The following is a 27,931-nucleotide window of genomic DNA, read 5'->3' on the forward strand; positions in this document are numbered from 1 at the left end:
TTCTGCCCCGTGGCAGAGGGAGAGGAAAAAGGCTGCAACAAACAGCCAGTTCCCAGGAACAAAAGCCCTCTCCCGCCTCCGCAAAGTCTTCAGCATGACGCTGGGGCTTTACAAGCAGACTCAGGCACGGTGGGGGCCCGTCTCAAGAAGTTCAGTGGGCCCACTCGCAAGTGGACCCCTGGATCCTTAAAGTGGTATCTCAGGGGTACAAATTGGAATTCGAGACGTCTCCCCCTCGCCGTTTTCTAAAGTCTGCTTTACCGAAGTCTCCCTCAGACAGGGAGGCAGTATTGGAAGCCATTCACAAGCTGTATTCCCAGCAGGTGATAATCAAGGTACCCCTCCTACAACAGGAAAAGGGGTACTATTCCAAACTATTTGTGGTACCGAAGCCGGACGGCTCGGTGAGACCGATTTTAAACCTAAAATCCTTGAACACTTACATACAAAGGTTCAAATTCAAGATGGAGTCACTCAGAGCAGTGATAGCGAACCTGGAAGACTATATGGTGTCTCTGGACATCAAAGATGCTTACCTACATGTCCCAATTTACCCTTCTCACCAAGGGTACCTCAGGTTTGTGGTACAGAACTGTCACTATCAGTTTCAGACGCTGCCGTTTGGATTGTCCACGGCACCCCGGGTCTTTACCAAGGTAATGGCCGAAATGATGATACTCCTTCGAAGGAAGGGAGTTTTAGTTATCCCTTACTTGGACGATCTCCTGATAAGGGCAAGATCCAGGGAACAGTTGGAAGTCGGGGTAGCACTATCTCAGATAGTGCTGCGCCAGCACGGTTGGATTCTCAATATTCCAAAATCACAGCTGATCCCGACGACACGACTTCTATTCCTAGGGATGATCCTGGACACAGTCCAGAAAAAGGTGTTTCTCCCGGAGGAGAAAGCCAGGGAGTTATCCGAACTAGTCAGAAATCTCCTAAAACCAGGCCAAGTCTCAGTGCATCAATGCACAAGGGTCCTGGGAAAGATGGTGGCTTCTTACGAAGCAATCCCATTCGGCAGATTCCACGCAAGAACCTTCCAGTGGGATCTGCTAGACAAATGGTCCGGGTCGCATCTTCTGATGCATCGGCGGATAATCTTGTCACCAAGGACAAGGGTGTCTCTCCTGTGGTGGTTGCAGAGTGCTCATCTTCTAGAGGGCCGCAGATTCGGCATTCAGGACTGGGTCCTGGTGACCACGGATGCCAGCCTGAGAGGCTGGGGAGCAGTCACACAGGGAAGAAATTTCCAGGGCTTGTGGTCAAGCCTGGAGACATTACTTCACATAAATATCCTGGAGCTAAGGGCCATCTACAATGCTCTAAGCCTAGCAAGACCTCTGCTTCAAGGTCAGCCGGTGCTGATCCAGTCAGACAACATCACGGCAGTCGCCCACGTAAACAGACAGGGCGGCACAAGAAGCAGGAGGGCAATGACAGAAGTTGCAAGGATTCTTCGCTGGGCGGAAAATCATGTGATAGCACTGTCAGCAGTGTTCATTCCGGGAGTGGACAACTGGGAAGCAGACTTCCTCAGCAGACACGACCTCCACCCGGGGGAGTGGGGACTTCACCCAGAAGTCTTCCACATGATTGTGAACCGTTGGGAAAAACCAAAGGTGGACATGATGGCGTCCCGCCTCAACACAAAACTAGACGGGTATTGCGCCAGGTCAAGGGACCCTCAGGCAATAGCTGTGGACGCTCTGGTAACACCGTGGGTGTACCAGTCAGTGTATGTGTTCCCTCCTCTGCCTCTCATACCCAAGGTACTGAGAATCATAAGAAGGAGAGGAGTAAGGACTATTCTCGTGGCTCCGGATTGGCCAAGAAGGACTTGGTACCCGGAACTTCAAGAGATGCTCACAGAGGACCCGTGGCCTCTACCTCTAAGAAAGGACCTGCTCCAGCAGGGACCCTGTCTGTTCCAAGACTTACCGCGGCTGCGTTTGACGGCATGGCGGTTGAACGCCGGATCCTGAAGGAAAAAGGCATTCCGGATGAAGTCATCCCTACCCTGATCAAAGCCAGGAAGGATGTAACCGTACAGCATTATCACCGTATTTGGCGTAAATATGTTGCGTGGTGCGAGGCCAGGAAGGCCCCTACAGAGGAATTTCAACTGGGTCGTTTCCTGCATTTCCTGCAAACAGGACTGTCTATGGGCCTAAAATTAGGGTCCATTAAGGTTCAAATTTCGGCCCTGTTGATTTTCTTCCAGAAAGAACTGGCTTCAGTTCCTGAAGTTCAGACGTTTGTCAAGGGGGTACTGCCTATACAGCCTCCTTTTGTGCCTCCAGTGGCACCTTGGGATCTCAATGTAGTTTTGGGGTTCCTAAAATCACATTGGTTTGAACCACTCTCCACTGTGGACTTAAAATATCTCACTTGGAAAGTGGTAATGCTGTTAGCCCTGGCTTCAGCCAGGCGTGTCTCAGAATTGGCGGCTTTATCCTATAAAAGCCCTTACCTAATTTTTCATACGGACAGGGCAGAATTGAGGACTCGTCCTCAATTTCTCCCTAAGGTGGTTTCAGCGTTTCACTTGAACCAGCCTATTGTGGTACCTGCGGCTACTAGGGACTTGGAGGACTCCAAGTTGCTGGACGTAGTCAGGGCCCTGAAAATATGTTTCCAGGACGGCTGGAGTCAGGAAATCTGACTCGCTGTTTATCCTGTATGCACCCAACAAGCTGGGTGCTCCTGCTTCTAAGCAGACTATTGCTCGTTGGATTTGTAGTACAATTCAGCTTGCACATTCTGTGGCAGGCCTGCCACAGCCAAAATCTGTAAAAGCCCATTCCACAAGGAAGGTGGGCTCATCTTGGGCGGCTGCCCGAGGGGTCTCGGCTTTACAACTTTGCCGAGCAGCTACTTGGTCAGGGGCAAACACGTTTGCTAAATTCTACAAATTTGATACCCTGGCTGAGGAGGACCTTGAGTTCTTTCATTCGGTGCTGCAGAGTCATCCGCACTCTCCCGCCCGTTTGGGAGCTTTGGTATAATCCCCATGGTCCTTACGGAGTTCCCAGCATCCACTAGGACGTCAGAGAAAATAAGAATTTACTTACCGATAATTCTATTTCTCATAGTCCGTAGTGGATGCTGGGCGCCCATCCCAAGTGCGGATTGTCTGCAATACTTGTACATAGTTATTGTTACAAAAATCGGGTTATTATTGTTGTGAGCCATCTTTTCAGAGGCTCCTCTGTTATCATGCTGTTAACTGGGTTCAGATCACAGGTTGTACGGTGTGATTGGTGTGGCTGGTATGAGTCTTACCCGGGATTCAAAATCCTTCCTTATTGTGTACGCTCGTCCGGGCACAGTATCCTAACTGAGGCTTGGAGGAGGGTCATAGGGGGAGGAGCCAGTGCACACCAGGTAGTCCTAAAGCTTTTTACTTTTGTGCCCAGTCTCCTGTGGAGCCGCTATTCCCCATGGTCCTTACGGAGTTCCCAGCATCCACTACGGACTACGAGAAATAGAATTATCGGTAAGTAAATTCTTATTTTTTGCCGTAAGAAAGACCACTTTCCAGGTTAGTAGTTTTAATGGAATCTCCTGTAGAGGTTTAAACGGAGGTACCATTAACGCATTGAGAATTAGATTCCGGTCCCATGGTGGCAGTGTTGATATGATTTTGGGACGTTCTCTCTTAATAGCTTGACAAAACATTTTACGGAGATTGTCCCCCGACAATTTCTTATCCATCAGAATGCTAAGGGCTGATATATGCACCTTGATTGTTGAAACTGCTAGGCCTTTTTCAAACCCGTCACTTAGGAATTGTAATATTTGAGGGATATCAACCTTTGAAATAACGAAGTCGTCCCCAGACCACAAATTAAACTTCTTCCACACCCTGTAGTAAGAGTTCGAAGAAACTCTTTCATGCTTTCATGAGCAAATTAATCACCTGATCAGATAGACCTTTTACTTTTTAGAATAGACCACTCATTTTCCACACCGTTAAATGAATACTCTGTAAGTTTGGGTAACATACCAGACCCTGACGTAGCAACGTCCAAGGATCCTGAACTGCCATCCTCAGCACAGTTGGGAATGATGCCGTTTTCGGACAAAAGGTTAGGACTATTATCATCGTCTTTTCTTCCCTGATTTTCTTCAGGACAAGAGCAATCATCGGTATTGGTGGAAACGCATAACTCAGATCGAAGCCCCATCTCTGCGAGAATGCATCTACTTCGCTTGAGCCTGGAGTCTGGTATCTTGAGAAAAAATATTCTGTCTTTGTGTTCTGATGCTTGCCCATTAGATCTGTCTGAGGGTGACCGAACCTTCCTACTATTTGCTGAAAGATCTGACAATCCAGCTCCCATTCTCCGGGTAACACCTCGTGTCTGCTGAGATAGTCTGCTACCGTGTTGTTTTCCCCTGGGACATGAAGAGTTGATATGGAACTTAGATTTTGTTCCGCCCAGTTCAGGATTCTTGCCACTTGTTCCCATAGGGTCAGACTTCTGGTGCCTCCCTGACGGTTTAGGTAAGCTACAACTGTCGCATTGTCTGAAAAACACTTTCACGTGTTACTCTTTCAGTTGGGCTTGGAAGTATATAATCGAATTCCATACCGCCCTCATTGCCTTCATTTTTGAAGACCTCACTTTCTCTCAGCTGGACCACATGCTTTGACAGGTTTGCCTCAATAGATGGCCTCCCCAACCTGTAGCGCTTGCATCTGTTGTCAACACCACGTACTGATGCTGGACCAGTGATGTAGTTCTTTGTTGCAATTCCTGGTCTGTCCACCAGTCCAGGGATTCTTTTGTCACCTGGCTGAGCCTTATTCTGTAATTCAATGCTGTACCCAGCTTTACGAACTTGAGGATTCTCCACCTTGCCCAGGGTACAATGGGGGTCATTCCGAGTTGATCGCACGCTGCAACATATTTGCAGCCCGTGCGATAAACTAGACTCCGCCTATAGGGGAGTGTATTTTTGCATTGCAAGGCTGCAATCGCTTGTGCAGCCCTGCTATGCAATAAAAGTTGTGTAGAACAAGACCAGGGTAAGAGTTACTTACCCTGTGCGATCAATCCAGCGTTGCAGGTCCCGGAATTGACGTCCGACATCTGCCCTCCAAACGCCTGGACACGCCTGTGTTTTCCGCACCACTCCCAGAAAACGGTCAGTTGACGCCCCGGGATGCCTTCCTCCTGTCAATCTTCTTGCGATCACAGCAGCAATCACTTTCTTCATTCTTCTTGTCGTTTGGCAACGATGCGCCTGCGTACTGCGGCCGCCGCGCATGCGCAGAACTGACCCGTTCGCACCGCTGCAAAAAACAGCAGCGTACGAATGGGTCGGAATGACCCCCAATATCTATCGTAAAGGATAACATCCCCAGAAGACTGAGTCCTAGGCGGAGTTATATCTTGTCTTCTACCTGTACCAGTGATGACAGTTCCCTAATCTTCTTGCATCTGTCCTTTGATAGCGCGATCTCAAATGTTTCTGTATTTATTTGAACCCCTAAGAACTGGATGTCCTGTCTGTTCTGTTTGGCTCTTTTTCCAATTCACCAGCCATCCATGTGAATGAAGGACCTAAAGTGTCCTTTACTGCCTCCTTCAGTGCTGTTTCTGAGTTTCCGCAGATCATCCAGGTAAGGCCATATTGTTATACCCATCATCCTTATGTATGCACTAGAGCCAGAAGAACTTGAAGACCCTCAGCGACGCGGACATGCCTAATGGAAGACAGGTGAACTGTAGGTGCTTTTCTAACACATGAAACCTTAGATAATTTCTGTCCTTTTTGTGAACTGGCACATAGAAGTAGGCGTCCTTCAGGTCTATTGATGCCATGAAATCGTGCTCTTTTATTCCCAGCAATATAGTTTTCAATGTTTCCATGTGAAACTTTTTTATCACGACAAATTTGTTTAGTCGCCTTAGATCGAGGATTTCCCTGAATCCTATAGACCTTCTTCTTCTTCTTTTTTTTTTTTTTTTTGTTTTGACCAAAAACATTCTGGAATAAAATCCTTTCTCCCTTTCCAACACCGGCACTTGTTCCACGGCCTTTGAGCTGATAAGATCGTGTATAATATCTTCTAATGCCCCGATCTCTTCCTCTATACGTGAGACATTTAGATTTTAGAAATCTGTGCCTTGCTAGTTTCTTTCTGAATAGCCTTGAGATATTACCTTCAGCACCCAATTGTCTGTCTTCAGTCGATATTCGCCATTGAACCACAAACTTCATTAACCTACCTCCAACTGGCGCAATCTCCTGAGACCCCACATAGTCAGAATCTCTGGTATCCTTCTGGTAGGCTGACGAAAGGATTGCCTTGTTGTACCTGAGGTGTATCTTCCATATTGCCTTCCCGGTCTGTATGATCTGGCTTCTCTAAATTGTTGCTTGGGAGAAAAAGCTCTGTATCTTGATTTCCTGTCTTGTGGTAGTTTCGCCGACTTACCACCCGACATTATACCAATTATGGATTCTAATTTGTTACCGAACAATAGAGATCCTTCATACGGAAGAGACACCAATCTATTTTTTGAATGTGGACACCTGCCGTCCAGGTACTTAGCCATAATGCCCTTCTTGCAGAAACACCTGCTGACATGGATTTTGCAGCATATTCCACCACATCAATGGAGGCCTCACAGATGTATTCTATAGCCTTCATCATGACGGCCAGATTTTTCTGTAAGTACTGTGTGGAGATTTTGTTCTTCTATGTCATTACCAAGAGTTGATCTCCAGAATCTTAGTGCTCTGGCCGTTGATACCTTAGCCACCACAGCCTTTAATGATACTGCTGATGAATTATGCACTTTTTTAGAGAACTTTCCATTTTTTATCCATGCTATCCTTAAGTACTGCGCTGTCTTCCAGTAAAATAGTGGTCTTATAGACAACTTCTGAAACCGCTGCATCTATCTTTGGTAGAGAACACCATTTAACAAATTCTTCATTCTCTAGAGGGAACATATGATCTATCCTTTTAAAATTACTAATTCGCTTGTCCACACTCTGCCATTGTGAAGACATAACATCCTTTAACTCTTTGTGCACCAGGAAGCAGCTAGTCGTCTTTATTTTATCCTCAAACAGTGAATCATGACTGGTATCAGTTTGGGGAGTTTCTTTAAGATTCATGGTCTTGTACATTGTTATTTTAATAAATTATCCATAATTTCCAGATTAAATGTTCTGCCAGTTTCCTGGATTTCTCCAGATTCTGCGCTGGAAATGCTGTCCGCATAATCTGCCATTACCAAATTTTGTGAATCTGTATCAGTCAGCCTCAAGACTTGTTTGGGACCTAGACCTTTTAGATCCTTGTAAATCCCTTAACTCCTCTTTAGTCACAAATGACCTTTTCATCCAGTCCATAAGATCCTGAATCTGTTTAGACTGTCCAGAGGACACATTACATTCTGAGCAGAATTTGTCATGTTTATCTTTAAAAAACACATTATCACAAGTTGATTGATGTTTCTTTTTACATGTCTTCTTTCTTGCTCCTAGCTCCTATTTTAGATGCACTGTACATGAATGAACACCTATCACTAAATACCCTAACTACAATAGTAAACACGTATCCTCAATGAGTACTTACCTCTCCTGGGCACAAGCAGGCTTAAGGGCAGAATGCTCTTTGTCCATGATGCCGCCTGGACACAAACAGGAAAGCAGACTCCAACAGGAGGAAATACATCCATGCCCAGCAATGTACAACGCCATTTTTATCCCCTTTGACCTCCTTGCCGGGCGGCGCATGCGCAGACCGTCCCACAAAGCATCCTGGGATTGGTCGCGTCAATTCCACCCACCGCCAACCAGCTTACTTCCGCCCTCCAGCTCTGTAATGCCCGTTCAGCAGTAAGGAGCAGCGGTGACAGCGGCAAGGCGGGCTTAATAATGCAGCCTTAGGTAGCAACTTTAAACCTCCGTTTGCGGGTTAAGCAGCACTTCTTCCTGGAACGCCACCCCTTCCAGAACCGCAGCTACATCGAGATGCTTTAGGCTGGCAATACATAGGTAAGCCTCATATTTGAAAAAATAACAAACTGCTACTCTGTCCTACCTTAGGAGACAGGAAAAAGACTGAGGAGGCTATAGGGTTTGTGGACTTGTATACCCCGAGTTGGCGGCGCCTGTTATGAAAACTTCCTGTCTAGACCTAAGAGAATGGGATGCAATCCCAGAGTAATTGCTGCCATGGAGTAGTGCAGAAGAAAGACTAACTGCATAGGTTTTGACAGGTGCAGGGTGCTAGAATTAACACTCCAAGACATGACACCTCCACCTTTTTTCTGCACAGCTCGTTGGACACAGTCTGGTCCGAACGCTTCTCCAGCCCTTCTCATAACTCTGGAGCAGCCGTTATTGGAATATAAGCAAAATCTGGATTTCTCAGACCATATGATGCGTCTCCACTGTTCAATGGTCCAGTGACGATACTGTTTGGCCCATGTCAGACACTGTTTCTTTGGTTGGTTGTGAACCTGGGACACACCCGGGCTATACGACAGAAAATTTGTAACCTATGCAGTTTGCGCTGAAGTGTTCGTTCTGATACTGTTTGGCTGGGTCCAGCATTGTGCTGTTGGAGCAGTTCCTGATGCATTTTGAACAGATTGGTGGTTGCTCAGCGCCCTAAATGCCTGCTGTCCTGATTTGTCGTGATCGGCTTTCGGCGACTGTTCCGCCACTGAGCTTCTTGGTGTCCGTGCTTCTACCTCTGTATATGGATACTGCTCACGGTCTTCGAGGGCACGCCAACAAACACCACCACCTTCTCCAGGCTATGGCCATGCACTTAGCCAAAAACAATGGCTCCCTTTTGCCACTGTCACGTCACGTGTGCGACCCATGGTTCCACCTGGAAAAACAATATCTCAACAAATTTGCATTCGTATTAATCCCTCGGGCATTCACACTCATAATCCAATAGTTTTTATTGTTGCCATCTAAACGCATGTTCATATCCTGCCACAGTAATTTATGTTTAAAAATATACCCCTTTCACACCGCTGCTTTGACAGGGTTATTGTCTACTTAACGCAGGGTCGCGGTTCAGTATGAAAGGGTCCCAAAATAATAACCTGAGTCCAGTTAGTCTTGAATCCAACCCAGGTAGTCTGCAGGGTTGGTCCCAGGATGGAACGGTTTAAGAGGCTGTGTAAACTGGTAAACCCAGGTCATCCGACCCGGGTCCCACTCACAGCATAGGGAGTGCTGCATGAGGTAATCTTCAAGCGCCGGCAGACCGATTCCAGTGCACCCTTGTGCAGGGTAAACGGTGCCTACCTAGGAGCCGCGGCCTGAGCCCAGGTATTTTGGTGGGAAAGGGGTATTAATGTATTCGGATGGGCTCACAAATCTTTGAGCCTGTCTATTTGTTCAAATATCAATAAGATTATGCAGGTTTTTTTTTTGTTTTGTTTTTTATTTCAATGCATAAAATAGTAAAATAATTGCCGCGCTTATGTGTGTTATATCAGCAGCTCCATATAACAGGTGCAATGAAAAATAAACATATAATGAGGAGCGCTTGCATATTTAAATAAAATTTTGAACGCACATACCTGTAAAAAAAAAAAAGGGGATGGTTACTATAATGTTACAGCTCTTTTTGTGAATAGTTGGTGAAACGGAGATATTGGTAGTGTTAGCTTCCCAATTTAGATCAGGTTGGACAGTCTTTGTATGCGGGTATTTGCTATCCCTACTGTCTCTGCTTGTACCTTTAGCGGCTTGATGTTACTGCACAGGCGTCTGCCGCAGATGTCACTGATGCCGTCTTTCCGTTGCTGCGGCCGCTTCGGCTGAATCTCTTCATGCGGCCACTCATTTAAAAGCGTGTCAGCGTTTGCATGCACTGACCGAAGTCTCCTGATTCACCCCCGTCCCTCACAGCCCGGAGGAGCAGCAGCAGCAGTAGCAGTGCAGCAGCGAGTTTTTGGAACCCGAAACGCGTTGGAGACTATCACGGTGAAGAAAACGGAGGACCTTCGGTCAGTGCATGCAAACGCTGACACGCTTTTAAACGAGTGGCCGCATGAAGAGATTCAGCCGAAGCGGCCGCAGCAACGGAAAGACGGCATCAGTGACATCTGCGGCAGACGCCTGTGCAGTAACATCAAGCCGCTAAAGGTACCGTACAAGCAGAGACAGTAGGGATAGCAAATACCCGCATACAAAGACTGTCCAACCTGATCTAAATTGGGAGGTTAACACTACCAATATCTCCGTTTCACCAATTATTCACAAAAAGAGCTGTAACATTATATTAACCATCCCCTTTTTTTACAGGTATGTGCGTTCAAAATTTAATTTAAATATTCAAGCGCTCCTCATTATATGTTTATTTTTTATTTCAATGCAGGCAATTAAGTTATTATAATTTCTTCAGAAAGCGAAGCTGCATGATACATTGGACATAGCCATTCTCAAAATTGATGTGTAAAGGGGCGTTACGTGAACATTTGTACGATACACCTACCTCCCACGATTTTTTTTATTTTTTTTTTATTTTTAGGATATGGGTGTTCATATACTTCCAGGATTTCCCCCTAGGCTAGTGGTTCTCAAACCCTGGGGTGCCTCGGATTGGTGGTCCAGGACCAATTCAAATTATGTATGGTCAATGTAAAAGGCAAAACAAGTGCTGGTTGCTGTCTGCCCTAAAATATGTGGACAAACAGAAGCTAATCCTGTTCCTCACCACACAAGTGAACCTAATGATGACATATAAGCAATTTACTTCATTTAATATTTCTTTCCAAATTTTTTTAATAAGAAACTTCTGGCCTAGGGGTGCCATGATTCAAAAAAGTTTGGGAACCACTGCCCTGGGCCCTATTCTGTCTATAGGAGGTGGCTGATATAGTCAGAAGGTTGACAGTCAAATAAAAAAAAAAAAAATCCACATTCTTACAACTTTTGCTGCATTAACACATTTTCTCTCTCTCTCTCTCTCTCTCTCTCTCTCTCTCTCTCTCTCTCTCTCTCTCTCTCTCTCTCTCTCTCTCTCTCTCTCTCTCTCTCTCTCTCTCTCTCTCTTATATTTAGATACCTTGTGGCGAGCGGGCACATTTCAACAAATCTACTATTTCTGTCATAAACTATTACCATTACTAACCTTGTAGAGAGCATTTCAACAAATGTGGGTGTTAAAAGTGGTTTAAAACACAAAATAGCACCCCAAATATTATTTGTTGACCTTTTGACCCTGTATATCTATCTACAGTGCATCCGGAAAGTATTCATAGCGCTTCACTTTTTCCACATTTTATGTTACAGCCTTATTCCAAACTGGAATAAATTAATTTGTTTCCCTCAAAATTCTGCACACATTACCCAATAATGACAACGTGAAAAAAGTGTTTTTGAGATTTTTGCAAATTTATTAAAAATAAAAAATGAAGAAATCACGTACGTAAGTATTCACAGCCTTTGCCATGAATCTCAAAATTGAGCTCAGGTGCATCCTGTTTCCACTGGTCATCCTTGAGATGTTCCTACAGCTGAATTGGAGTCCACCAGTGGTAAATTCAGTTGATTCAACATGATTTAGAAAGGCATACACCTGTCTATATAAGGTCCTACACTTGACAGTGCATGTCTCAGCACTAACCAAGCATGAAGTCAAAGGAATTGTCTGTAGACCTCCGAGACCAGATTGTCTCGAGGCACAAATCTGGGGAAGGGTACAGAAAAATATCTGCTGCTTTGAAGGTCCCAATGAGCACCGTAGCCTCCATCATCCGTGAATGGAAGAAGTTCGGAAGCACCAGGACTCTTCCTAGAGTTGGCCGGCCGTCTAAACTCCCCCAAGCAATTGGGGGCAAAGGGCCCTAGTCAAGGAGGTGACCAAGATCCCGATGGTCACTCTGTCGGAGCTACAGCATTCCTCTGTGAAGAGAGCAGAACCTTCCAGAAGGACCGCCATCTCTACAGCAATCCACCAATCAGGCCCGTATGGTAGATTGGCCAGACGGAAGCAACTCCTTAGTAAAAACCAAAACATTACCACCGTATTTGGAAAAGATATGTTTCTTGGTGTGAGGGTAGGAAATATTCTCCTGCGGAGTTTCGACTGGGCCGTTTTCTGCTCTTCCTGCAAACAGGTGTGGCTAAGGGCCTAAAGTTCAAATTTCGGCTCTCTCCATCTTCTTCCAGAAACAACTAGCGGTACTGCCGGAAGTACAGACCTTCCTGAAGGGTGTTCTTCACATTCAGCCACCTTTTTGTCCCTCCCACAGCTCTGTGGGATCTCAATGTGGTCTTGACCTTTCTCCAGTCGGACTGGTTTGAACCCTTGCAAATGGTGGACTTGAAATATCTAACTTGGAAGACCGTCATGTTGCTGGCTTTGGTCTCTGCAAGACGTGTGTCAGAATGGGTGGCCTTATCCTGTAAGATCCCATATTTGATTAGTGTTCACTCTAGGATTTTTTTAGGGCAGGGTGCTGATCACGGGTAGGGCACATTTTTCAATTAGAAGGGTAAAATTAGGTACATACTATAATGCTTGGTCCTCCCATCCCACATACTAAGGAATGGACAGTGTGCGCCGAAGGTGCGCAGCAAAAATTTAGGGGCGTTGTTTTTCGTGGGGAAGGGGCATGGCTACATAATAGGGGCAATTCACATTACACCACACAGTAGTGCAGCTAATACACACTGCACCAGGTAGAACCTCCTATAAACACTGCGACAGGTAGAGCATGTTATACATATTGCGCCAGATAGAGCACATTCTACACTTTGCGCCAGGCAGAGCACGTTATACACACTGCACCAGGTAGAGGGCACTGAGACGCACTGCACCAGGTAGAGAGCACTGAGACACTTTGCACCAGGTAGAGAGCACTGAGAAACCTTGCACCAGGTAGATGGCACTGAGAAACCTTGCACCAGGTAGATAGCACTGAGAAACCTTGCACCAGGTAGAGAGCACTGAGACACACTGCACCAGGTAGAGAGCACTGAGACACACTGCACCAGGTAGAGAGCACTGAGACACACTGCACCAGGTAGAGAGCACTGAGACACACTGCACCAGGTAGAGAGCACTGAGACACACTGCACCAGGTAGAGAGCACTGAGACACATTGCACCAGGTAGAGAGCACTGAGACACATTGCACCAGGTAGAGAGCACTGAGACACACTGCACCAGGTAGAGAGCACTGAGACACACTGCACCAGGTAGAGAGCACTGAGACACACTGCACCAGGTAGAGAGCACTGAGACACATTGCACCAGGTAGAGAGCACTGAGACACTGCACCAGGTAGGGCACATTTTTGATCTCTGCTATTTTTTTGTGTGCCAATTTTACTTACTGGGGGCTGATGCTGCAGGAGTTGATCGCGCTGGTCCCACCTCACACACCGCGGAGCTGGTTGAAAATGGCTACCGCACTGATCCATGTACACAGAGGAGGGAGGGCTGGGTTTGCCTCGGCGGGAGAGGCAAACCCAGCCCTCCGGTCTCACCAGATCATGAGCAGACCTATAGTCTGCTCGCAGAGGAGGGGAGCTGCGGCGGCTGACAGCTAAGGGCGGGACGAGGAGGTCTTTGTCTCTCATGCAGGGAGACAGTGTGATTACTGCAGTGTGCTTAATGTGTCCGGCGGCGTGGCAGGGTCCGGCGGGCAGCAAAGTGCGGGGCGGGAGGGTGCACACAAACTGGCAGGGCGGCATTCAGGTGTCTAAAAAAGGGGCAGGGCGCAGCGCCCTGTGAAAGACACCTAGAGTGAACACTAGTTGATATTTCACAAGGATAGGGCGGAACTCAGGACTCGCCCGCAGTTTTTGTCAAAAGTGATGTCGGCCTTTCACGTCAATCAGCCATTAGTGGTTCCAGTGTTGGCTGACACATCAGTTGCCCCAAAGTCCCTGGACATTGTGAGGGCTTTGAAAATTTACGTCAAGAGGACAGCTCGTCACAGGAAATCTGACTCCCTTTTTTGTGATGCTTCCAAAATTGGTCGTCCTGCTTCTAAGCAGTCAATTGCTCGTTGGCTCAGGTTAACCATTCAACAAGCCCATTCTTCGGCATCATTGCCGCTGCTGAGTTCTATCCAGGCCCACTCCACAAGGTCGGTGGGTTCTGCCTGGGGCGTCTCGGCCTTACAGTTGTGCCGTGCAGCTACTTAGTGTGGCTCGAACACGTTCATAAAGTTCTATAGGTTCGACACCTTTTCCTGAGATGACCTTCAGTTTGGTCAGGCGGTTTTGCAGGGGTCTCGGCACTCTCCAACCCGTTCTGGGAGCTTTGGTACTATTGTCATCCCAGTATCCACTAGTACGTTAGAGAAAATAGGAATTTAATACCTACTGGTAATTCCTTTTCTTGTAGTCCATAGTGCATACTGGGTGCCCGCCTCAGTGCTTTGTGTTCCTGCTTACCTGGTTGTAAGTGTTCTTGGTTGGGTCTGCTGTTGCTGTCCCTGTTCCAGGTTTGGGTAGCACTGCTATCCTTGTTGTAGTTAGCGTGGCTATCCTCTGTTCTGGTTAGCACTGCTATGTTATTACTGTTGTGTGTTGGTTTGTTACCTCATTGATTTCCTTGTATTTCTTTCTCTCATGGTATGTCTGTCTCCTCGGGCACAGTTTTCCTAGATTGAGTCTGGTGGAGGGGCATAGAGGGGAGGAGCCAGCACACACTGATTTCTTAAAATGCTAGGCTCCAATGGACCCGATCTATAGCCCATGGTACTAATGTCCTTCCAGTATCCACTATGAAAAAAGGAATTACCGGTAGGTATTAAATTCCTATGTTTTCACATTTATTCATATATATTTATTGCTGCTGTACAAGTGTATCATGATTGCAATTTTCCCTCGTCTAGAATGGTCCATTTTATTTTAGTAAAATCATATCTTTAGCACTGCACAAGAGCAAGACCTGTATATTTCTGACAGTTTGCAATTTATTTTGACTTTTAATTTGTATGGTTTAGGTGCTGTCGGATGAGGAAAAGAGAAAGCAATATGATGCCTACGGTGAAGAAGGGCTTAAAGATGGACATCAGAGTTCTCATGGCGATATATTCTCACAGTAAGTTGTTCTACAAAAACATCCATTTTCCTAACCTTGCGTTCTTTAATATGTTTCCTTTTATGTTATTCTGTAACTGGGTTTTAATTCTTAAATGGACATTCAATGAAGCAAAACTTTCTGTAACATCTTAAAGTACAAGTTCCAAACAGTGGGTCACAATTCCATTGAGGATAGATTACAACCTCTTCAGTTTTGGTAAATGATATTCTCCTTACAACTGGTCTACTCGAGCTGCTGAAAGCCAGTTCTCAATGCCTGACACATTACAGTGCCTAATCAGTCCCTGCCATTGACCCATTACAGTAATAACACCTCCTATTGAGGCCAGCTTGCTTACTTACACCTGAAGCTATGTATATAAAAGTATATTTCCTTTAACTATCTAAATTCACTTCAGCTGATATGCCTGCTGTGTTATTGAGAGGGCGCAGCTGTTGGTATACCTAACAGCTGTTACTAGTAGTCCATACCCATGAGAGCTTCTGTGAGTTAATCACATTGATTATAAATCTACTGGAGGGTGAAGAGAGCTTGTAACTCTCTTCACCCTCACCAGGCTGACAAATAGGTGGAGGCAAGAGGAGCAGAATGAGTTAGTGTTACAGCTAGGGGAGCTCTACAGAGCTTTCTTAGTAAAAGTTTATTTTAGAGTTCTTTATTTTACAGTGAGGCTGCTGGCAACAGCGTCCCTGCAGAGAGGGACTGAGGGTGGAAGCAGTGTCCGCCCTGCGGGGTCTGAGCCACTGTCTCCGCTGACTGGACACTGAGCTCCAGAGGGGATAGATCGCTCCCCACCGCAGGGGAACGCTCATCCCAGCAGCATGCCGCCACCCCCTTGCAGAGCTGAAGTTGTGGCGAGTGAGTCACAGCCCCCCCCCCCCCCCCCCCCTAGCAAGAAGAAGATGACGGCATCAGGGTAGGAGCGCAGTATTAACTGCGCTCTGGAATGGCTCAGCGGTACCTGGGTGCGACACTGTGAGGGGCGCCCTGAGCAGACACCTTAACATTAGACTGACCAGAAAGCCTGTCCAGGGTCTGCTGATCTCAGCCAGCACAAAATCCTCAGGCCAGTATAATCTTGGAAGAGCGGGAAGACGGCGCCATTAAGAGGGCGGAGCTTCTCAGAGCGGACCCAGCAGCGTTCAGCGCCATTTTTCTGCCTGCCGACACGATGCAAGTGGATGAACAGTCCCTCCAGAGCAACTCCAGCTATCTGTACGATACCAAGGGGTTGTAGAAGGGAGGGGAGGCTGTGTAAAGACTGTGTCACCTATTAAGGGACACAGTCAGCACTGGTTTAGGGTCTCCCTATACCTGTAATAGCGCTGTGTGTGGGTTGGCTCCAATCTCTGTGTCTCTCTCTGCCATACTTGTGGGGGGGGGGGGGGGGGCGGAAGCTGTGTCTGACAATTCCCTGTGTGTATGTGGGTGTTCAATACCTTTCATAGCCATGTCTAGGGACTCTGTGACTTATGCTACTGAGCTGGTTTCCTCTCAGGAGGAATCCATTTCATGTACACGGAAATGTAATCACACTGCTGAACCAGCGTCTAAATACCCTATACTGGTCACAGATGCTAGCCGGAGACTGAATCCCCAGGCTAGCGACGGAATCCTCAGGCCAGTGTGTAGCAGTTGCGCGAGAAGACGCGCCATCTTCGGTGGGCAGAGTTTCTCCTCAGTGCGAACCCAGCCGAGTTCAACTCCATTTTCCGTCTACAGCTCCCATTACAGGGGGACGGCACCCCATGCAGGGGGTGCAGTTCATGTGGGATGCCTTTAGCTATATATGTTTATATATTGCTGAGGGGCTTACGTCACGGACGATAAGAGAGCCTCGCTAACCTTCCCTGCATCTAATGTATTAGATGCTGTTTTGTAATATCCTGAGAGGGAGATAGATTGAATTGGGACTTCTGTGTCCAGACTGTCAATTTTACCAGTCCCGGGCTATGACGCGTTGAAAGGACCGGCTGATGGCGGGATTGATGCTGTGCTCAAATCCATAGACACTGCTTCGGGGGCGATAACCTACCATTGCCCGTGTATGGATTTCTAAAGCTGTAGTAAAGCTGACACATTGCTTGAGAAATTGATTACAATGGATGAAAGTGAAGTTGTATTGTTCTTGCGTAACATACCAGATTCTGCAGAGTTCCTGGTAGAATACATGAAGGATCTGGGTTCCATGGCTGCGGGGATCTCCTCCATGTCCGTCTCTGCTTGCAGTGGTCTCTGGCTGCGCCAATGGTCTGCGGACGCGGAATCCAGGAAGAGTGTGGAGGGCCTACCCTATACAGGTCAGGCTCTATTTGGGGAGGCATTGGATGCGTGGTTTGCCTCGGCTACGGCGGGTAAGTCTCCTTTTCTCGCCTCGGCTGCAACGGCTACGAAAAAGCCTGATTCCGCAGGTTCCCAAGATCAGAAGCCTGCTTCTGGTGCCTCAGAGTCCCCAACATGACGGTGGATCGCACAGCCTGGAGGAGGGTTAGGTGGGAGCAAGACTCTGGCAATTCAGCCACGTCTGGGTGTCGTTTGGCCTGGACCCTTGGATACAAGATATAGTGTCCAGGGGGTACAGGCTGGAGTTTAAAACTCTCCCACCTCACCGTTTCTTCAAATCAGGCTTGCCAGCTTTGCAGGCAGACAGAGCGATTCTTGTGGACGCTATCCGAAAATTGGTAGTGTCCGAGGTCATTGTTCCAGTTCCGCCTCCTCAGTTGAACAAAGGTTACTATTCGAACCTTTTCGTGGTACCGAAGCTGGATGGTTCGGTAAGGCAAATCCTGAACTTGAAATCTTTGAACCCTTGTCTCAGGGACTTCAAATTCAAGATGGAGTCTCTGAGAGCTGTCATCTCAGGACTGACGGAGGGGGAGTTCCTGGTGTCCCTGGACATCAAGGATGCGTACCTCCACATTCCCATTTGGTCACCGCATCAGGCATATTTCAGGCTTGCACTGTTAGACAATCATTATCAGTTTCAGGCACTGCCGTTCAGTCTCTCCACGGCACCGGGGGTCTTCACCAAGGTGATGGCAAAGATGATGGTTCTCCTCCGCAAGTGGGGGGTGAACATAATTCCGTATCTGGACGATCTGCTGATCAAGGCGTCGTCCAGGGAGAAGTTGTTACGATCCATTGCTCTCACGACTCGTCTGCTCAAGGAGCACGGTTGTATCCTGAACCTTCCGAAGTCTCATCTGGAGCTGACAAAGAGGCTGTCTTTCCTGGGGATGATTCTTGAAACACAGAGGTGCATAGGGTGTTTCTACTGGTGGAGAAAGTGTTGGTGATTCAAACAATGGTCCGGGATGTCTTGAAGCCTGCCCGGGTATCGGTTCATCAGTGCATCCGCCTTCTGGGGAAGATGGTTGCCTCCTACGAGGCTCTGCAGTACGGAAGGTTTCATGCTTAATCCTTTCTGCTGGATCTCTTGGACCAGTGGTTGGGATCTCGCCTACATATGCACCAGAGGATTTGTCTGTCACCGAAAGCCAGGATTTCGCTCCTCTGGTGGCTACAACTACCATACCTTCTGGAGGGCTGAAGGTTCGGAGTACAGGACTGGATCCTTCTAATCACGGATGCAAGTCTAAGAGGTTGGGGAGCAGTCGCTCAGGGGGAAACCTTCCAAGGAAGGTGGTCAAATCAAGAATCCCTTCTCCCGATAAACATCCTGGAGCTAAGAGCCATATACAACGATCTTCTTCAAGCAGCACACCTTCTGCAGGATCGGGCTGTACGGGTGCAGTCGGACAACGTGACCACAGTGGCCTACGTAAACCGTCAAGGCGGAATGAACAGCAGGGCTGCAATGTCAGAGGTGACAAGAATCCTCCTCTGGGCAGAAAGGCACGCGGTGTTGATGTCCGCAATCTTCATTCCGGGAGTAGACAACTGGGAAGCAGACTAACTCAGCAGACGCAATCTCCATCCAGGAGAGTGGGGCATCCACCCGGAGGTGTTCAAAGAGGTAACCGGTTGGTGGGGGGTTCCTCACATAGACATGTTCAACAAGAAGCTGCGGAAGTACTGTTCCAGGTCGAAAGACCCGCAGGCAGTGGCGGTGGATGCACTGGTAACACGGTGGGTGTTTACGTCAGTGTATGTGTTCCATCCACTTCCTCTGATTCCAAATTTCTTCAACTTCTAAAAAGAACAAAGGTTCTGGCAATCCCCATTGCTTCGGACTGGCCAAGGAGGGCTTGGTACGTGGATCTTCTGCTGGAAGATCCAAGGCCCCTGCCTCTTCGAGAGGATCTTCTACTGCAGGGGCCATTCGCTTATCAAGACTTACCACGGCTACGTTTGACGGCATGGCGGTTGAGCGCTAGATCTTAGCTCGGAAGGGTATTCTGAGCGAGGTTATTCATACCCTGATCCAGGCTAGGAAGGGGATAACGTCTAAACATTACCATCGAATTTGGAAAAAATGTGTCTTGGTGTGAATCCAAGAAATTTCCTGCTGTGGATTTTCAACTTGGACGTTTTCTCCTTTTCCTGCAAGCAGGTGTGGATATGGGCCTGAGATTGGGCTCCATCAACGTCCAGATCTCGGCTTTATCCATTTTCTTCCAAAAACAATTGGCTGTCCTCCCTTGAAAGGTGTTCTGCACATCCATCCTCGCTTTGTGGCGCCAATGGCACCCTGGGATCTTGATGTGGTATTACAGTTCCTGCAATCGGATTGGTTCGAGCCTCTACAGGAGGCAGAAATCAAATTTCTCACGTGGAAGGCGGTCACTTTGTTGGCCTTAGCTTCTGCTCGACACGTGTCTGAATTGGGGGTTTGCCCTGTAAAAGCCCCTATCTGGTCTTCCATGAAGATAGGGCGGAACTTAGGACTCGTCCGCAGTTCTTTCCTAAGGTTGTGTCAGCTTTTCATATCAACCAACCTATTGTGGTGCCAGTGGCTACTGACTCCTCAATTGCTTCAAAGGCCTTGGATGTTGTGAGGGCTTTGAAGATATATGTGAAGAGGATGGCTTGTCATAGAAAATCTGACTCTGTTTGTCCTCTATGATCCCAAGAAAATTGGGTGTCCTGCTTCTAAGCAGTCGATTTCACGCTGGATCAAGTTCTCCATCCAGCATGCATATTCAACGGCAGGATTGCCGTGTCCAAAATCTGTTAAGGGCCACTCTACTCGTAAGATTGGCTCTTCCTGGGTGGCTGCCCGTGGTGTCTCGGCTATACAGCTTTGCCAAGCAGCTACTTGGTCTGGGTCGAACACGTTTGCTAAGTTTTACAAGTTCGATACTTTTGGTTTCTGTTGACCTCAAGTTTGGTCAAGCAGTTTTGCAGGAGCCTCCGCGCTCTCCCTCCCGTTCTAGGAGCTTTGGTACATCCCCATGGTACTAATATGGACCCCAGCATCCTCTAGGACGTAAGAGAAAATAGGATTTTAATTACCTACCCGTAAATCCTTTTCTCGTAGTCCGTAGAGGATGCTGGGCGCCAAGCCCAGCGCTTCGTTTTCCTGCAGTGGTTATTTAGTTCAGTACTGCCTGGTTCCTAGGTAAGTTCTGCGTTCTTTACGGTTTCAGCTGTTGCTGAGTTTTCTGGCATGTTTGCCGGATTTGCCTTGTTGTTTGAGCTGGTATGAATCTCGCCACTATCTGTGTATTTCCTTCTCTCGAAGTATATAGTCTCCTCAGGCACAGTTTCTAGACTGAGTCTGGTAGGAGGGGCATAGAGGGAGGAGCCAGCCCACACTATTAAACTCTTAAAGTGCCAGTGGCTCCTCATTATCCTCTGTGTAACTGCTGATAACAATGAGGAACTATCAGTAGGCACTGTACAACAGATACATATTTTTATGGATGTTGTGCATTTCTTTGTCCTTAATTTTACAATAACTCTTCACTGCCCTGAACATTGGTTCCCTTCTTAAGATTGAACAATCTAAACCCTACATCACTTGGCACTTTATTGTTCTGAACGCATAGTAAATATGGAGGCATTCTACATGTACAGGTGATTGGAGTATGCAGTACTCGGTCTATGCCACATCAAAAAACTAACATCAACAAGTTTGAATTCAGTATGAATGTCCTTTTAAATATATTGTTTTAAAAGTGATTATCTTGTCATTTTTATTTTATCTGTTAATGCACATAAATCATTTGTACCTTTTGAAAAGTAATGATAAAGATTATAATCTGTGTGGCAAAAAGATTATTTGTCAAAGCGCACATGGCGACTTCTCATTCTTGTTTTTATCGTGTATTTTCAACAGCCACATAAAAACTATTTTCTTCTTAGTTTCTTTGGGGACTTTGGATTCATGTTTGGAGGCAATCCACGTCAACAGGACAGAAACGTTCCACGTGGCAGTGACATAATAATTGATCTAGAAGTGACGTTGGAAGAAGTTTACTCTGGAAATTTTGTAGAAGTACGCTTTATTTTATGTGTTTTATGACTTCACTTACAGTATCTTTTTACAAAAAAATGCATAATAATTTCAGCCATTCTTATGAGGTTAAAACAGCTTTTCAATATAAATAGGAGGGTGGTTCAAAAAGTAAGGCAACAAGACCACTTAGGTGTGTAATGTTCACTATTTCATTCTAATTTCCCGCCAGGCCATAGCAGGTAGACCACCACTTCCCCTCACGGCCATTAGACCGTGCCTCATATCAGTCAGTCCCAACAGTTGTAGGATGGCGGGGCTGGCGGAAACATGATCAGACATTGATGTGCGCAGTGTAATCAGATTTATGTGTCTAAAGGGCACAACATCAGCTGAAATTCATAGCCAGCTTCTTGAGGTGAGCAGTGATAACGTCCTGTTATGGAAACAGGTTTGGATTTAGTTCACTCCAAGATAAAACGGCACTATAGATTGTTCCAGCAAGACACAATGGAGGTCATTCTGACCTAATCGCTCGCTGCCATTCATCGCAGCGATCAGGTCAGAAGTGCACATGCACCGGTGTCGCAGTGCGCCGGCGCATGCGAGACAGCTGTCGTTGCCTAGCGATCGCCTCTGCCTGATTGACAGGCAGAGGCGGTCGCTGGGCGGGAGGGTGTGGCACAGCGTTTTGTGGGTGCAGTCCGGCCAGCGTGGCCGGACCGTGCGAGGGGGGGGCAGGACGCAGCGGCTGCGTGATGTCACACGCTGCTGCTGCGACCCAGGGATGCGATGAGTAACTCCCGGCCCCCAAAAAAAGTGGGAAAAGACCAACGACTCCCACCTGTGTTTCCCAGGGGTTCTGAACCAAATACCAACATTTTTTATTTTCTTTTTAAAATAGAGATTTTCCTCAACTTTGCACTTGCTGAGATAGGCGAAGTGAAATTTGCGGTAAAATTGTCAGCAACAAATTACTGGGGCTAATCGAATAGGGTCTTTTAAACACACACACACACACACACACACACACACACACACACACACACACACACACACACACACACACACACACACACACACACACACACACACACACACACACACACACACACACACACACACACACACACACACACACACCTTGATGCAAATGCACACAGCACCACAAGGAAACGTTTCAATTCGTTGGAATTTTTGTCAGGATACAAACAGACAGTACAAAAACTCACCTTATATTCCCACACCAACAGTGTTCAGGTGTGCACGCTGATTGGTCCCAGCTGTCCGTCCCATCACCATGGCAACCTGGGTAGTGTATACAGAGAGAGATTGGGGAATACAAGCCGTGAGTGCCACTTCTCCTTTGTACATGTGTCTGCTATTACAGCTGTTGAGGGCACCGGGCAAAATGCCTTAGTTTGTGAGTGCCGGTCCATTACTCTAGAGATAGAGAGAGAGATATATTATATTATATTATATACATACAAATCAAAACATTTCCCCCTGGTGGCAAAACTATACCTAATGGTAATTCTCGTTTGTAAACACATATTCAATAAAAAAGAGAATTTAAATTAAGCCTTAAAGTACTTTAAGCAGGCAATAAAAATCCATTTTCTCTTATGTCCTAGAGGATGCTGAGGACTCCAAAAGGACCATGGGGTATAGACGGGATCCGCAGGAGCTTGGGCAAACTAAAAAGACTTAAGACTGGGTGTGAACTGGCTCCTCCCTCTATGCCCCTCCTCCAGACCTCAGTTAGACTTTGTGCCCAGGAGTGACTGGATGCACACTAGGGGAGCTCTACTGAGTTTCTCTAGAAAATACTTTGTTTTTTATTTTCAGGGAGCACTGCTGGCTACAGGCTCCCTGCAGCGTGGGAGTGAGGGGAGAGAAGCAGGACCTACTTCTGTGAGTTTCAAGGCTCTGCTTCTCTGCTACTGGACACCATTAGCTCCAGAGGGTTCGATCACTTGGTGCGCCTAGCTGCTTGTTCCCGGAGCCGCGCCGTCACCCCCCTCACAGAAGACAGAAGTCGGGTGAGTACAGAAGACTTCAGGACGGCAGAAGTCTTCAGTGACGGAAGGTACAGCACAGCGGTAACGCTGTGCTCCATGCTCCCACACACATCACCAACGGTATTTCACTGGGTGCAGGGTGCTGGGGGGGCGCCCTGGGCGGCATGTTACTGAAGTTTCTCAGGGCGGCACAAAGATTGTGGGTGCCTCGGCACCGTGTATAGACCCCCGCCGTTTTGAATTTGGCGGGCCGAAGCGCGCCGGGAAGGGGGCGGAGCTTCGTCCCGCAGCTCACCGGCGCCATTTTCCCTGCAACACGCGGCTGAGGGATAGAGACGCTGCGGGGACCTCCACGCTTCTCCAAGTAACAGGGGGGGGAAGGGGGGGGGGGGGCTTTTTCAGAGGGGGGCCGCAGTGTGGTGCTTAATAATGAGATAAGGCAGCGCTGGGTACATGTATCGTTTTTTGCAATATATGGAGCGCTGAGGTGTGAGCTGGCATACTCCCTCTGTGTCCTCTATCTGGGCTTTATTGTAGGCCTGTCACCTAGCAGGGACGTTCTGTGTGTTGTGGTGTCGGCAAGTCTGAGACTGAAGCTTATTCACCGGAGGTGGTTATTGGGGGAGCGGATGCGGGGCTAGAGTTGGGACTGTCGACGCAGCAGACACCTGATTTGCTAGCATTGCTCAGTACGATAAACTTGAATGTAGCTTCCTTATCACAGAGATTAGATAAGTCTGAGGCACAGACCCAGGTGTGGAAAAAGTCCATGGAAGAGGCTTTGTCTCAGGTTCAGACCCCGTCTGGGGCGCAAAAGCGGGCATTTACTCAGGTGGTAGATACTGATACCGACACAGACTCTGATTCCGACGTCGATTTCACTGAGGCAGCGTTACATCCACGTTTAGTTAAGAGTATTCAGTACATGATTGTGGTTATAAAAGATGTTTTCTCTGACGTCCTAGTGGATGCTGGGAACTCCGTAAGGACCATGGGGAATAGCGGGCTCCGCAGGAGACTGGGCACTCTAAAAGAAAGATTAGGTACTATCTGGTGTGCACTGGCGCCTCCCTCTATGCCCCTCCTCCAGACCTCAGTTAGAATCTGTGCCCGGCCCGAGCTGGTTGCACACTAGGGGCTCTCCTGAGCTCCTAGTAAAGAAAGTATTTGTTAGGTTTTTTTATTTTCAGTGAGATCTGCTGGCAACAGACTCACTGCTACGAGGGACTAAGGGGAGAAGAAGCGAACCTACCTGCTTGCAGCTAACTTGGGCTTCTTAGGCTACTGGACACCATTAGCTCCAGAGGGATCGAACACAGGCCCAGCCTCGGTCGTCTGGTCCCGGAGCCGCGCCGCCATCCCCCTTACAGAGCCTGAAGCAAGAAGAGCATCCTGGAAATCGGCAGCTGAAGACTTCGGTCTTCATTAAGGTAGCGCACAGCACTGCAGCTGTGCGCCATTGCTCCCTATGCACACCACATACTCCGGTCACTGATGGGTGCAGGGCGCTGGGGGGGGGGCGCCCTGGGCTGCAATTAGAGTACCTTAAGTTTGGCAAACAACACATAATATAGCCTAATAAGCTATATATGTGTAAAAATCCCCTGCCATAATACAATTATAAGAGCGGGAGAAGTACGCCGAAAAAGGGGCGGGGCTATCTCCCTCAGCACACTGGCGCCATTTTCTCTTCACAGTGCAGCTGGAAGACAGCTCCCCAGGCTCTCCCCTGCAGTTTCCAGGCTCAAAGGGTTAAAAAGAGAGAGGGGGGCACTAAATTTAGGCGCAAACTGTATATAAAAAGCAGCTATAGGGATAAATCACTTTCTGTTAGTGTAAATCCCTGATTAAATAGCGCTGTGGTGTGTGCTGGCATACTCTCTCCCTGTCTCCCCAAAGGACTTTGTGGGGTCCTGTCCTCAGTCAGAGCATTCCCTGTGTGTGTGCGGTGTGTCGGTACGGCTGTGTCGACTTGTTTGATGAGGAGGCTTATGTGGAGGCGGAGCAGGTGCCGATAAATGTGATGTCACCCCCTGCGGGGCCGACACCAGAGTGGGTGGATATGTGGAAGGTATTAACCGACAGTGTCAACTCCTTACATAAAAGGCTGGATGACGTAACAGCCGTGGGACAGCCGGCTTCTCAGCCCGCACCTGCCCAGGCGTCTCAAAGGCCATCAGGGGCTCAAAAACGCCCGCTACCTCAGATGGCAGACACAGATGGCGACACGGAGTCTGACTCCAGTGTCGACGAGGATGAGACATATACACGATCCACTATGGGCATCCGTTGCATGATTTCGGCAATGAAAAATGTGTTACACATTTCTGACATTAACCCAAGTACCACTAAAAAGGGGTTTTATGTTTGGGGAGAAAAAGCAGCCAGTGTTTTGTTCCCCCATCAGATGAGTTGAATGAAGTGTGTGAAGAAGCGTGGGTTTCCCCCGATAAGAAACTGGTAATTTCTAAAAAGTTACTGATGGTGTACCCTTTCCCGCCAGAGGATAGGTCACGTTGGGAGATATCCCCTAGGGTGGATAAGGCGCTCACACGTTTGTCAAAAAAGGTGGCACTGCCGTCTCAGGATACGGCCACCTTGAAGGAGCCTGCTGATAGAAAGCAGGAGGAAATCCTGAAGTCTGTATATACACACTCAGGTACTATACTGAGACCTGCAATTGCCTCAGCATGGAGGTGTAGTGCTGCTGCAGCGTGGTCTGATACCCTGTCAGATAATATTGTTACCCTCGACAGGGATACTATTTTGCTAACCATAGAGCATATTAAAGACGTTGTCTTATATATGAGGGATGCACAGAGGGATATTTGCCGGCTGGCATCCAGAATTAATGCAATGTCCATTTCTGCCAGGAGGGTATTATGGACCCGGCAGTGGACAGGTGATGCTGATTCTAAAAGGCACATGGAGATTCTGCCTTATAAGGGTGAGGAATTGTTTGGGGATGGTCTCTCGGACCTCGTATCCACAGCAACAGCTGGGAAGTCAAAATTTTTACCTCAGGTTCCCTCACAGCCTAAGAAAGCACCGTATTATCAGGTACAGTCCTTTCGGCCTCAGAAAAGCAAGCGGGTCAAAGGCGCTTCCTTTCTGCCAGAGGCAAGGGAAGAGGGAAAAGGCTGCACGAGACAGCCAGTTCCCAGGATCAAAAATCTTCCCCCGCTTCCTCTAAGTCCACCGCATGACGCTGGGGCTCCACAGGCTGAGCCTGGTGCGGTGGGGGCGCGTCTCCGGAACTTCAGCGACCAGTGGGCTCGCTCACAGATGGATCCCTGGGTTCTGCAAGTAGTATCACAGGGATACAAGCTGGAGTTCGAGGCGACTCCCCCTCGCCGTTACCTCAAATCAGCCTTGCCTGCTGCCCTCAGAGAAAGGGAGGTAGTACTGGCGGCAATTCACAAGCTGTATCTTCAGCAGGTGATAATCAAGGTACCCCCCCTTCAACAGGGACGGGGTTACTATTCCACAATGTTTGTGGTACCGAAACCAGACGGTTCGGTGAGACCCATTCTAAATTTAAAATCCTTGAACATTTATATAAAAAAGTTCAAGTTCAAAGTACCTCAGGTTTGTGGTACAGGACTGTCATTACCAATTCCAGACGTTGCCGTCTGGTCTGTCCACGGCACCGCGGGTATTTACCAAGGTAATGGCCGAAATGATAATGCTCCTCCGAAAGAAGGGAGTCCATGATTATTCCGTACTTGGACAATCTCCTTATAAAGGCGAGGTCCAAAGAGCAGTTGCTAGTCGGCGTGGCACGATCTCAGGAAGTGCTGCATCAGCACGGCTGGATTCTGAATATCCCAAAGTCGCAGCTGATTCCTGCGTCGCGTCTGCTGTTCTTGGGCATGATTCTGGACACAGAACAGAAGAAGATATTTCTCCCGGAGGAGAAGGCCCAGGAATTATCATCTCTGGTCAGGGACCTCCTGAAACCAAAGCAGGTGTCGGTGCATCACTGCACGCGAGTCCTGGGAAAGATGGTAGCTTCTTACGAAGCAATTCCCTTCGGCAGATTCCATGCAAGGATCTTCCAGTGGGATCTGTTGGGACAAGTGGTCCGGATCGCATCTCCAGATGCATCGGTTAATCACCCTATCCCCGAGGGCCAGGGTATCTCTGCTGTGGTGGCTGCAGAGTGTTCATCTGCTCGAAGGCCGCAGATTCGGCATACAGGACTGGGTCCTGGTGACCACGGATGCAAGCCTCCGAGGTTGGGGGGCAGTCACCCAGGGAAGAAACTTCCAAGGACAATGGTCAAGTCAGGAACCTTCCCTACACATAAATATTCTGGAACTAAGGGCCATTTACAACGCCCTGAGTCAAGCAGAACACCTGCTTCAAAACCAACCGGTTCTGATTCAGTCAGACAACATCACAGCGGTCGCCCATGTAAACGCCAGGGCGGCACAAGAAGCAGGGTGGCAATGGCAGAAGCCACAAGGATTCTTTGATGGGCGGAG

General features: G+C 47.9%; 1 protein-coding gene across 1 annotated transcript in view; it reads left to right on the forward strand.

Moving 5' to 3' along the window:
- DNAJB11 (DnaJ heat shock protein family (Hsp40) member B11) overlaps positions 1-27,931 on the forward strand; it is a 164,909-nt gene that overhangs the window by 22,136 nt on the left and 114,842 nt on the right. Inside the window, exons 3-4 of the mRNA XM_063934128.1 lie at positions 14,965-15,062; positions 21,333-21,465. Of these exons, the coding sequence (XP_063790198.1) occupies positions 14,965-15,062; positions 21,333-21,465 (231 nt within the window). The remainder of the gene's footprint in view (positions 1-14,964; positions 15,063-21,332; positions 21,466-27,931) is intronic.

The sequence above is a fragment of the Pseudophryne corroboree genome, chromosome 7 (genome assembly GCF_028390025.1).
Source record: "Pseudophryne corroboree isolate aPseCor3 chromosome 7, aPseCor3.hap2, whole genome shotgun sequence".
NCBI lineage: Eukaryota > Metazoa > Chordata > Amphibia > Anura > Myobatrachidae > Pseudophryne > Pseudophryne corroboree.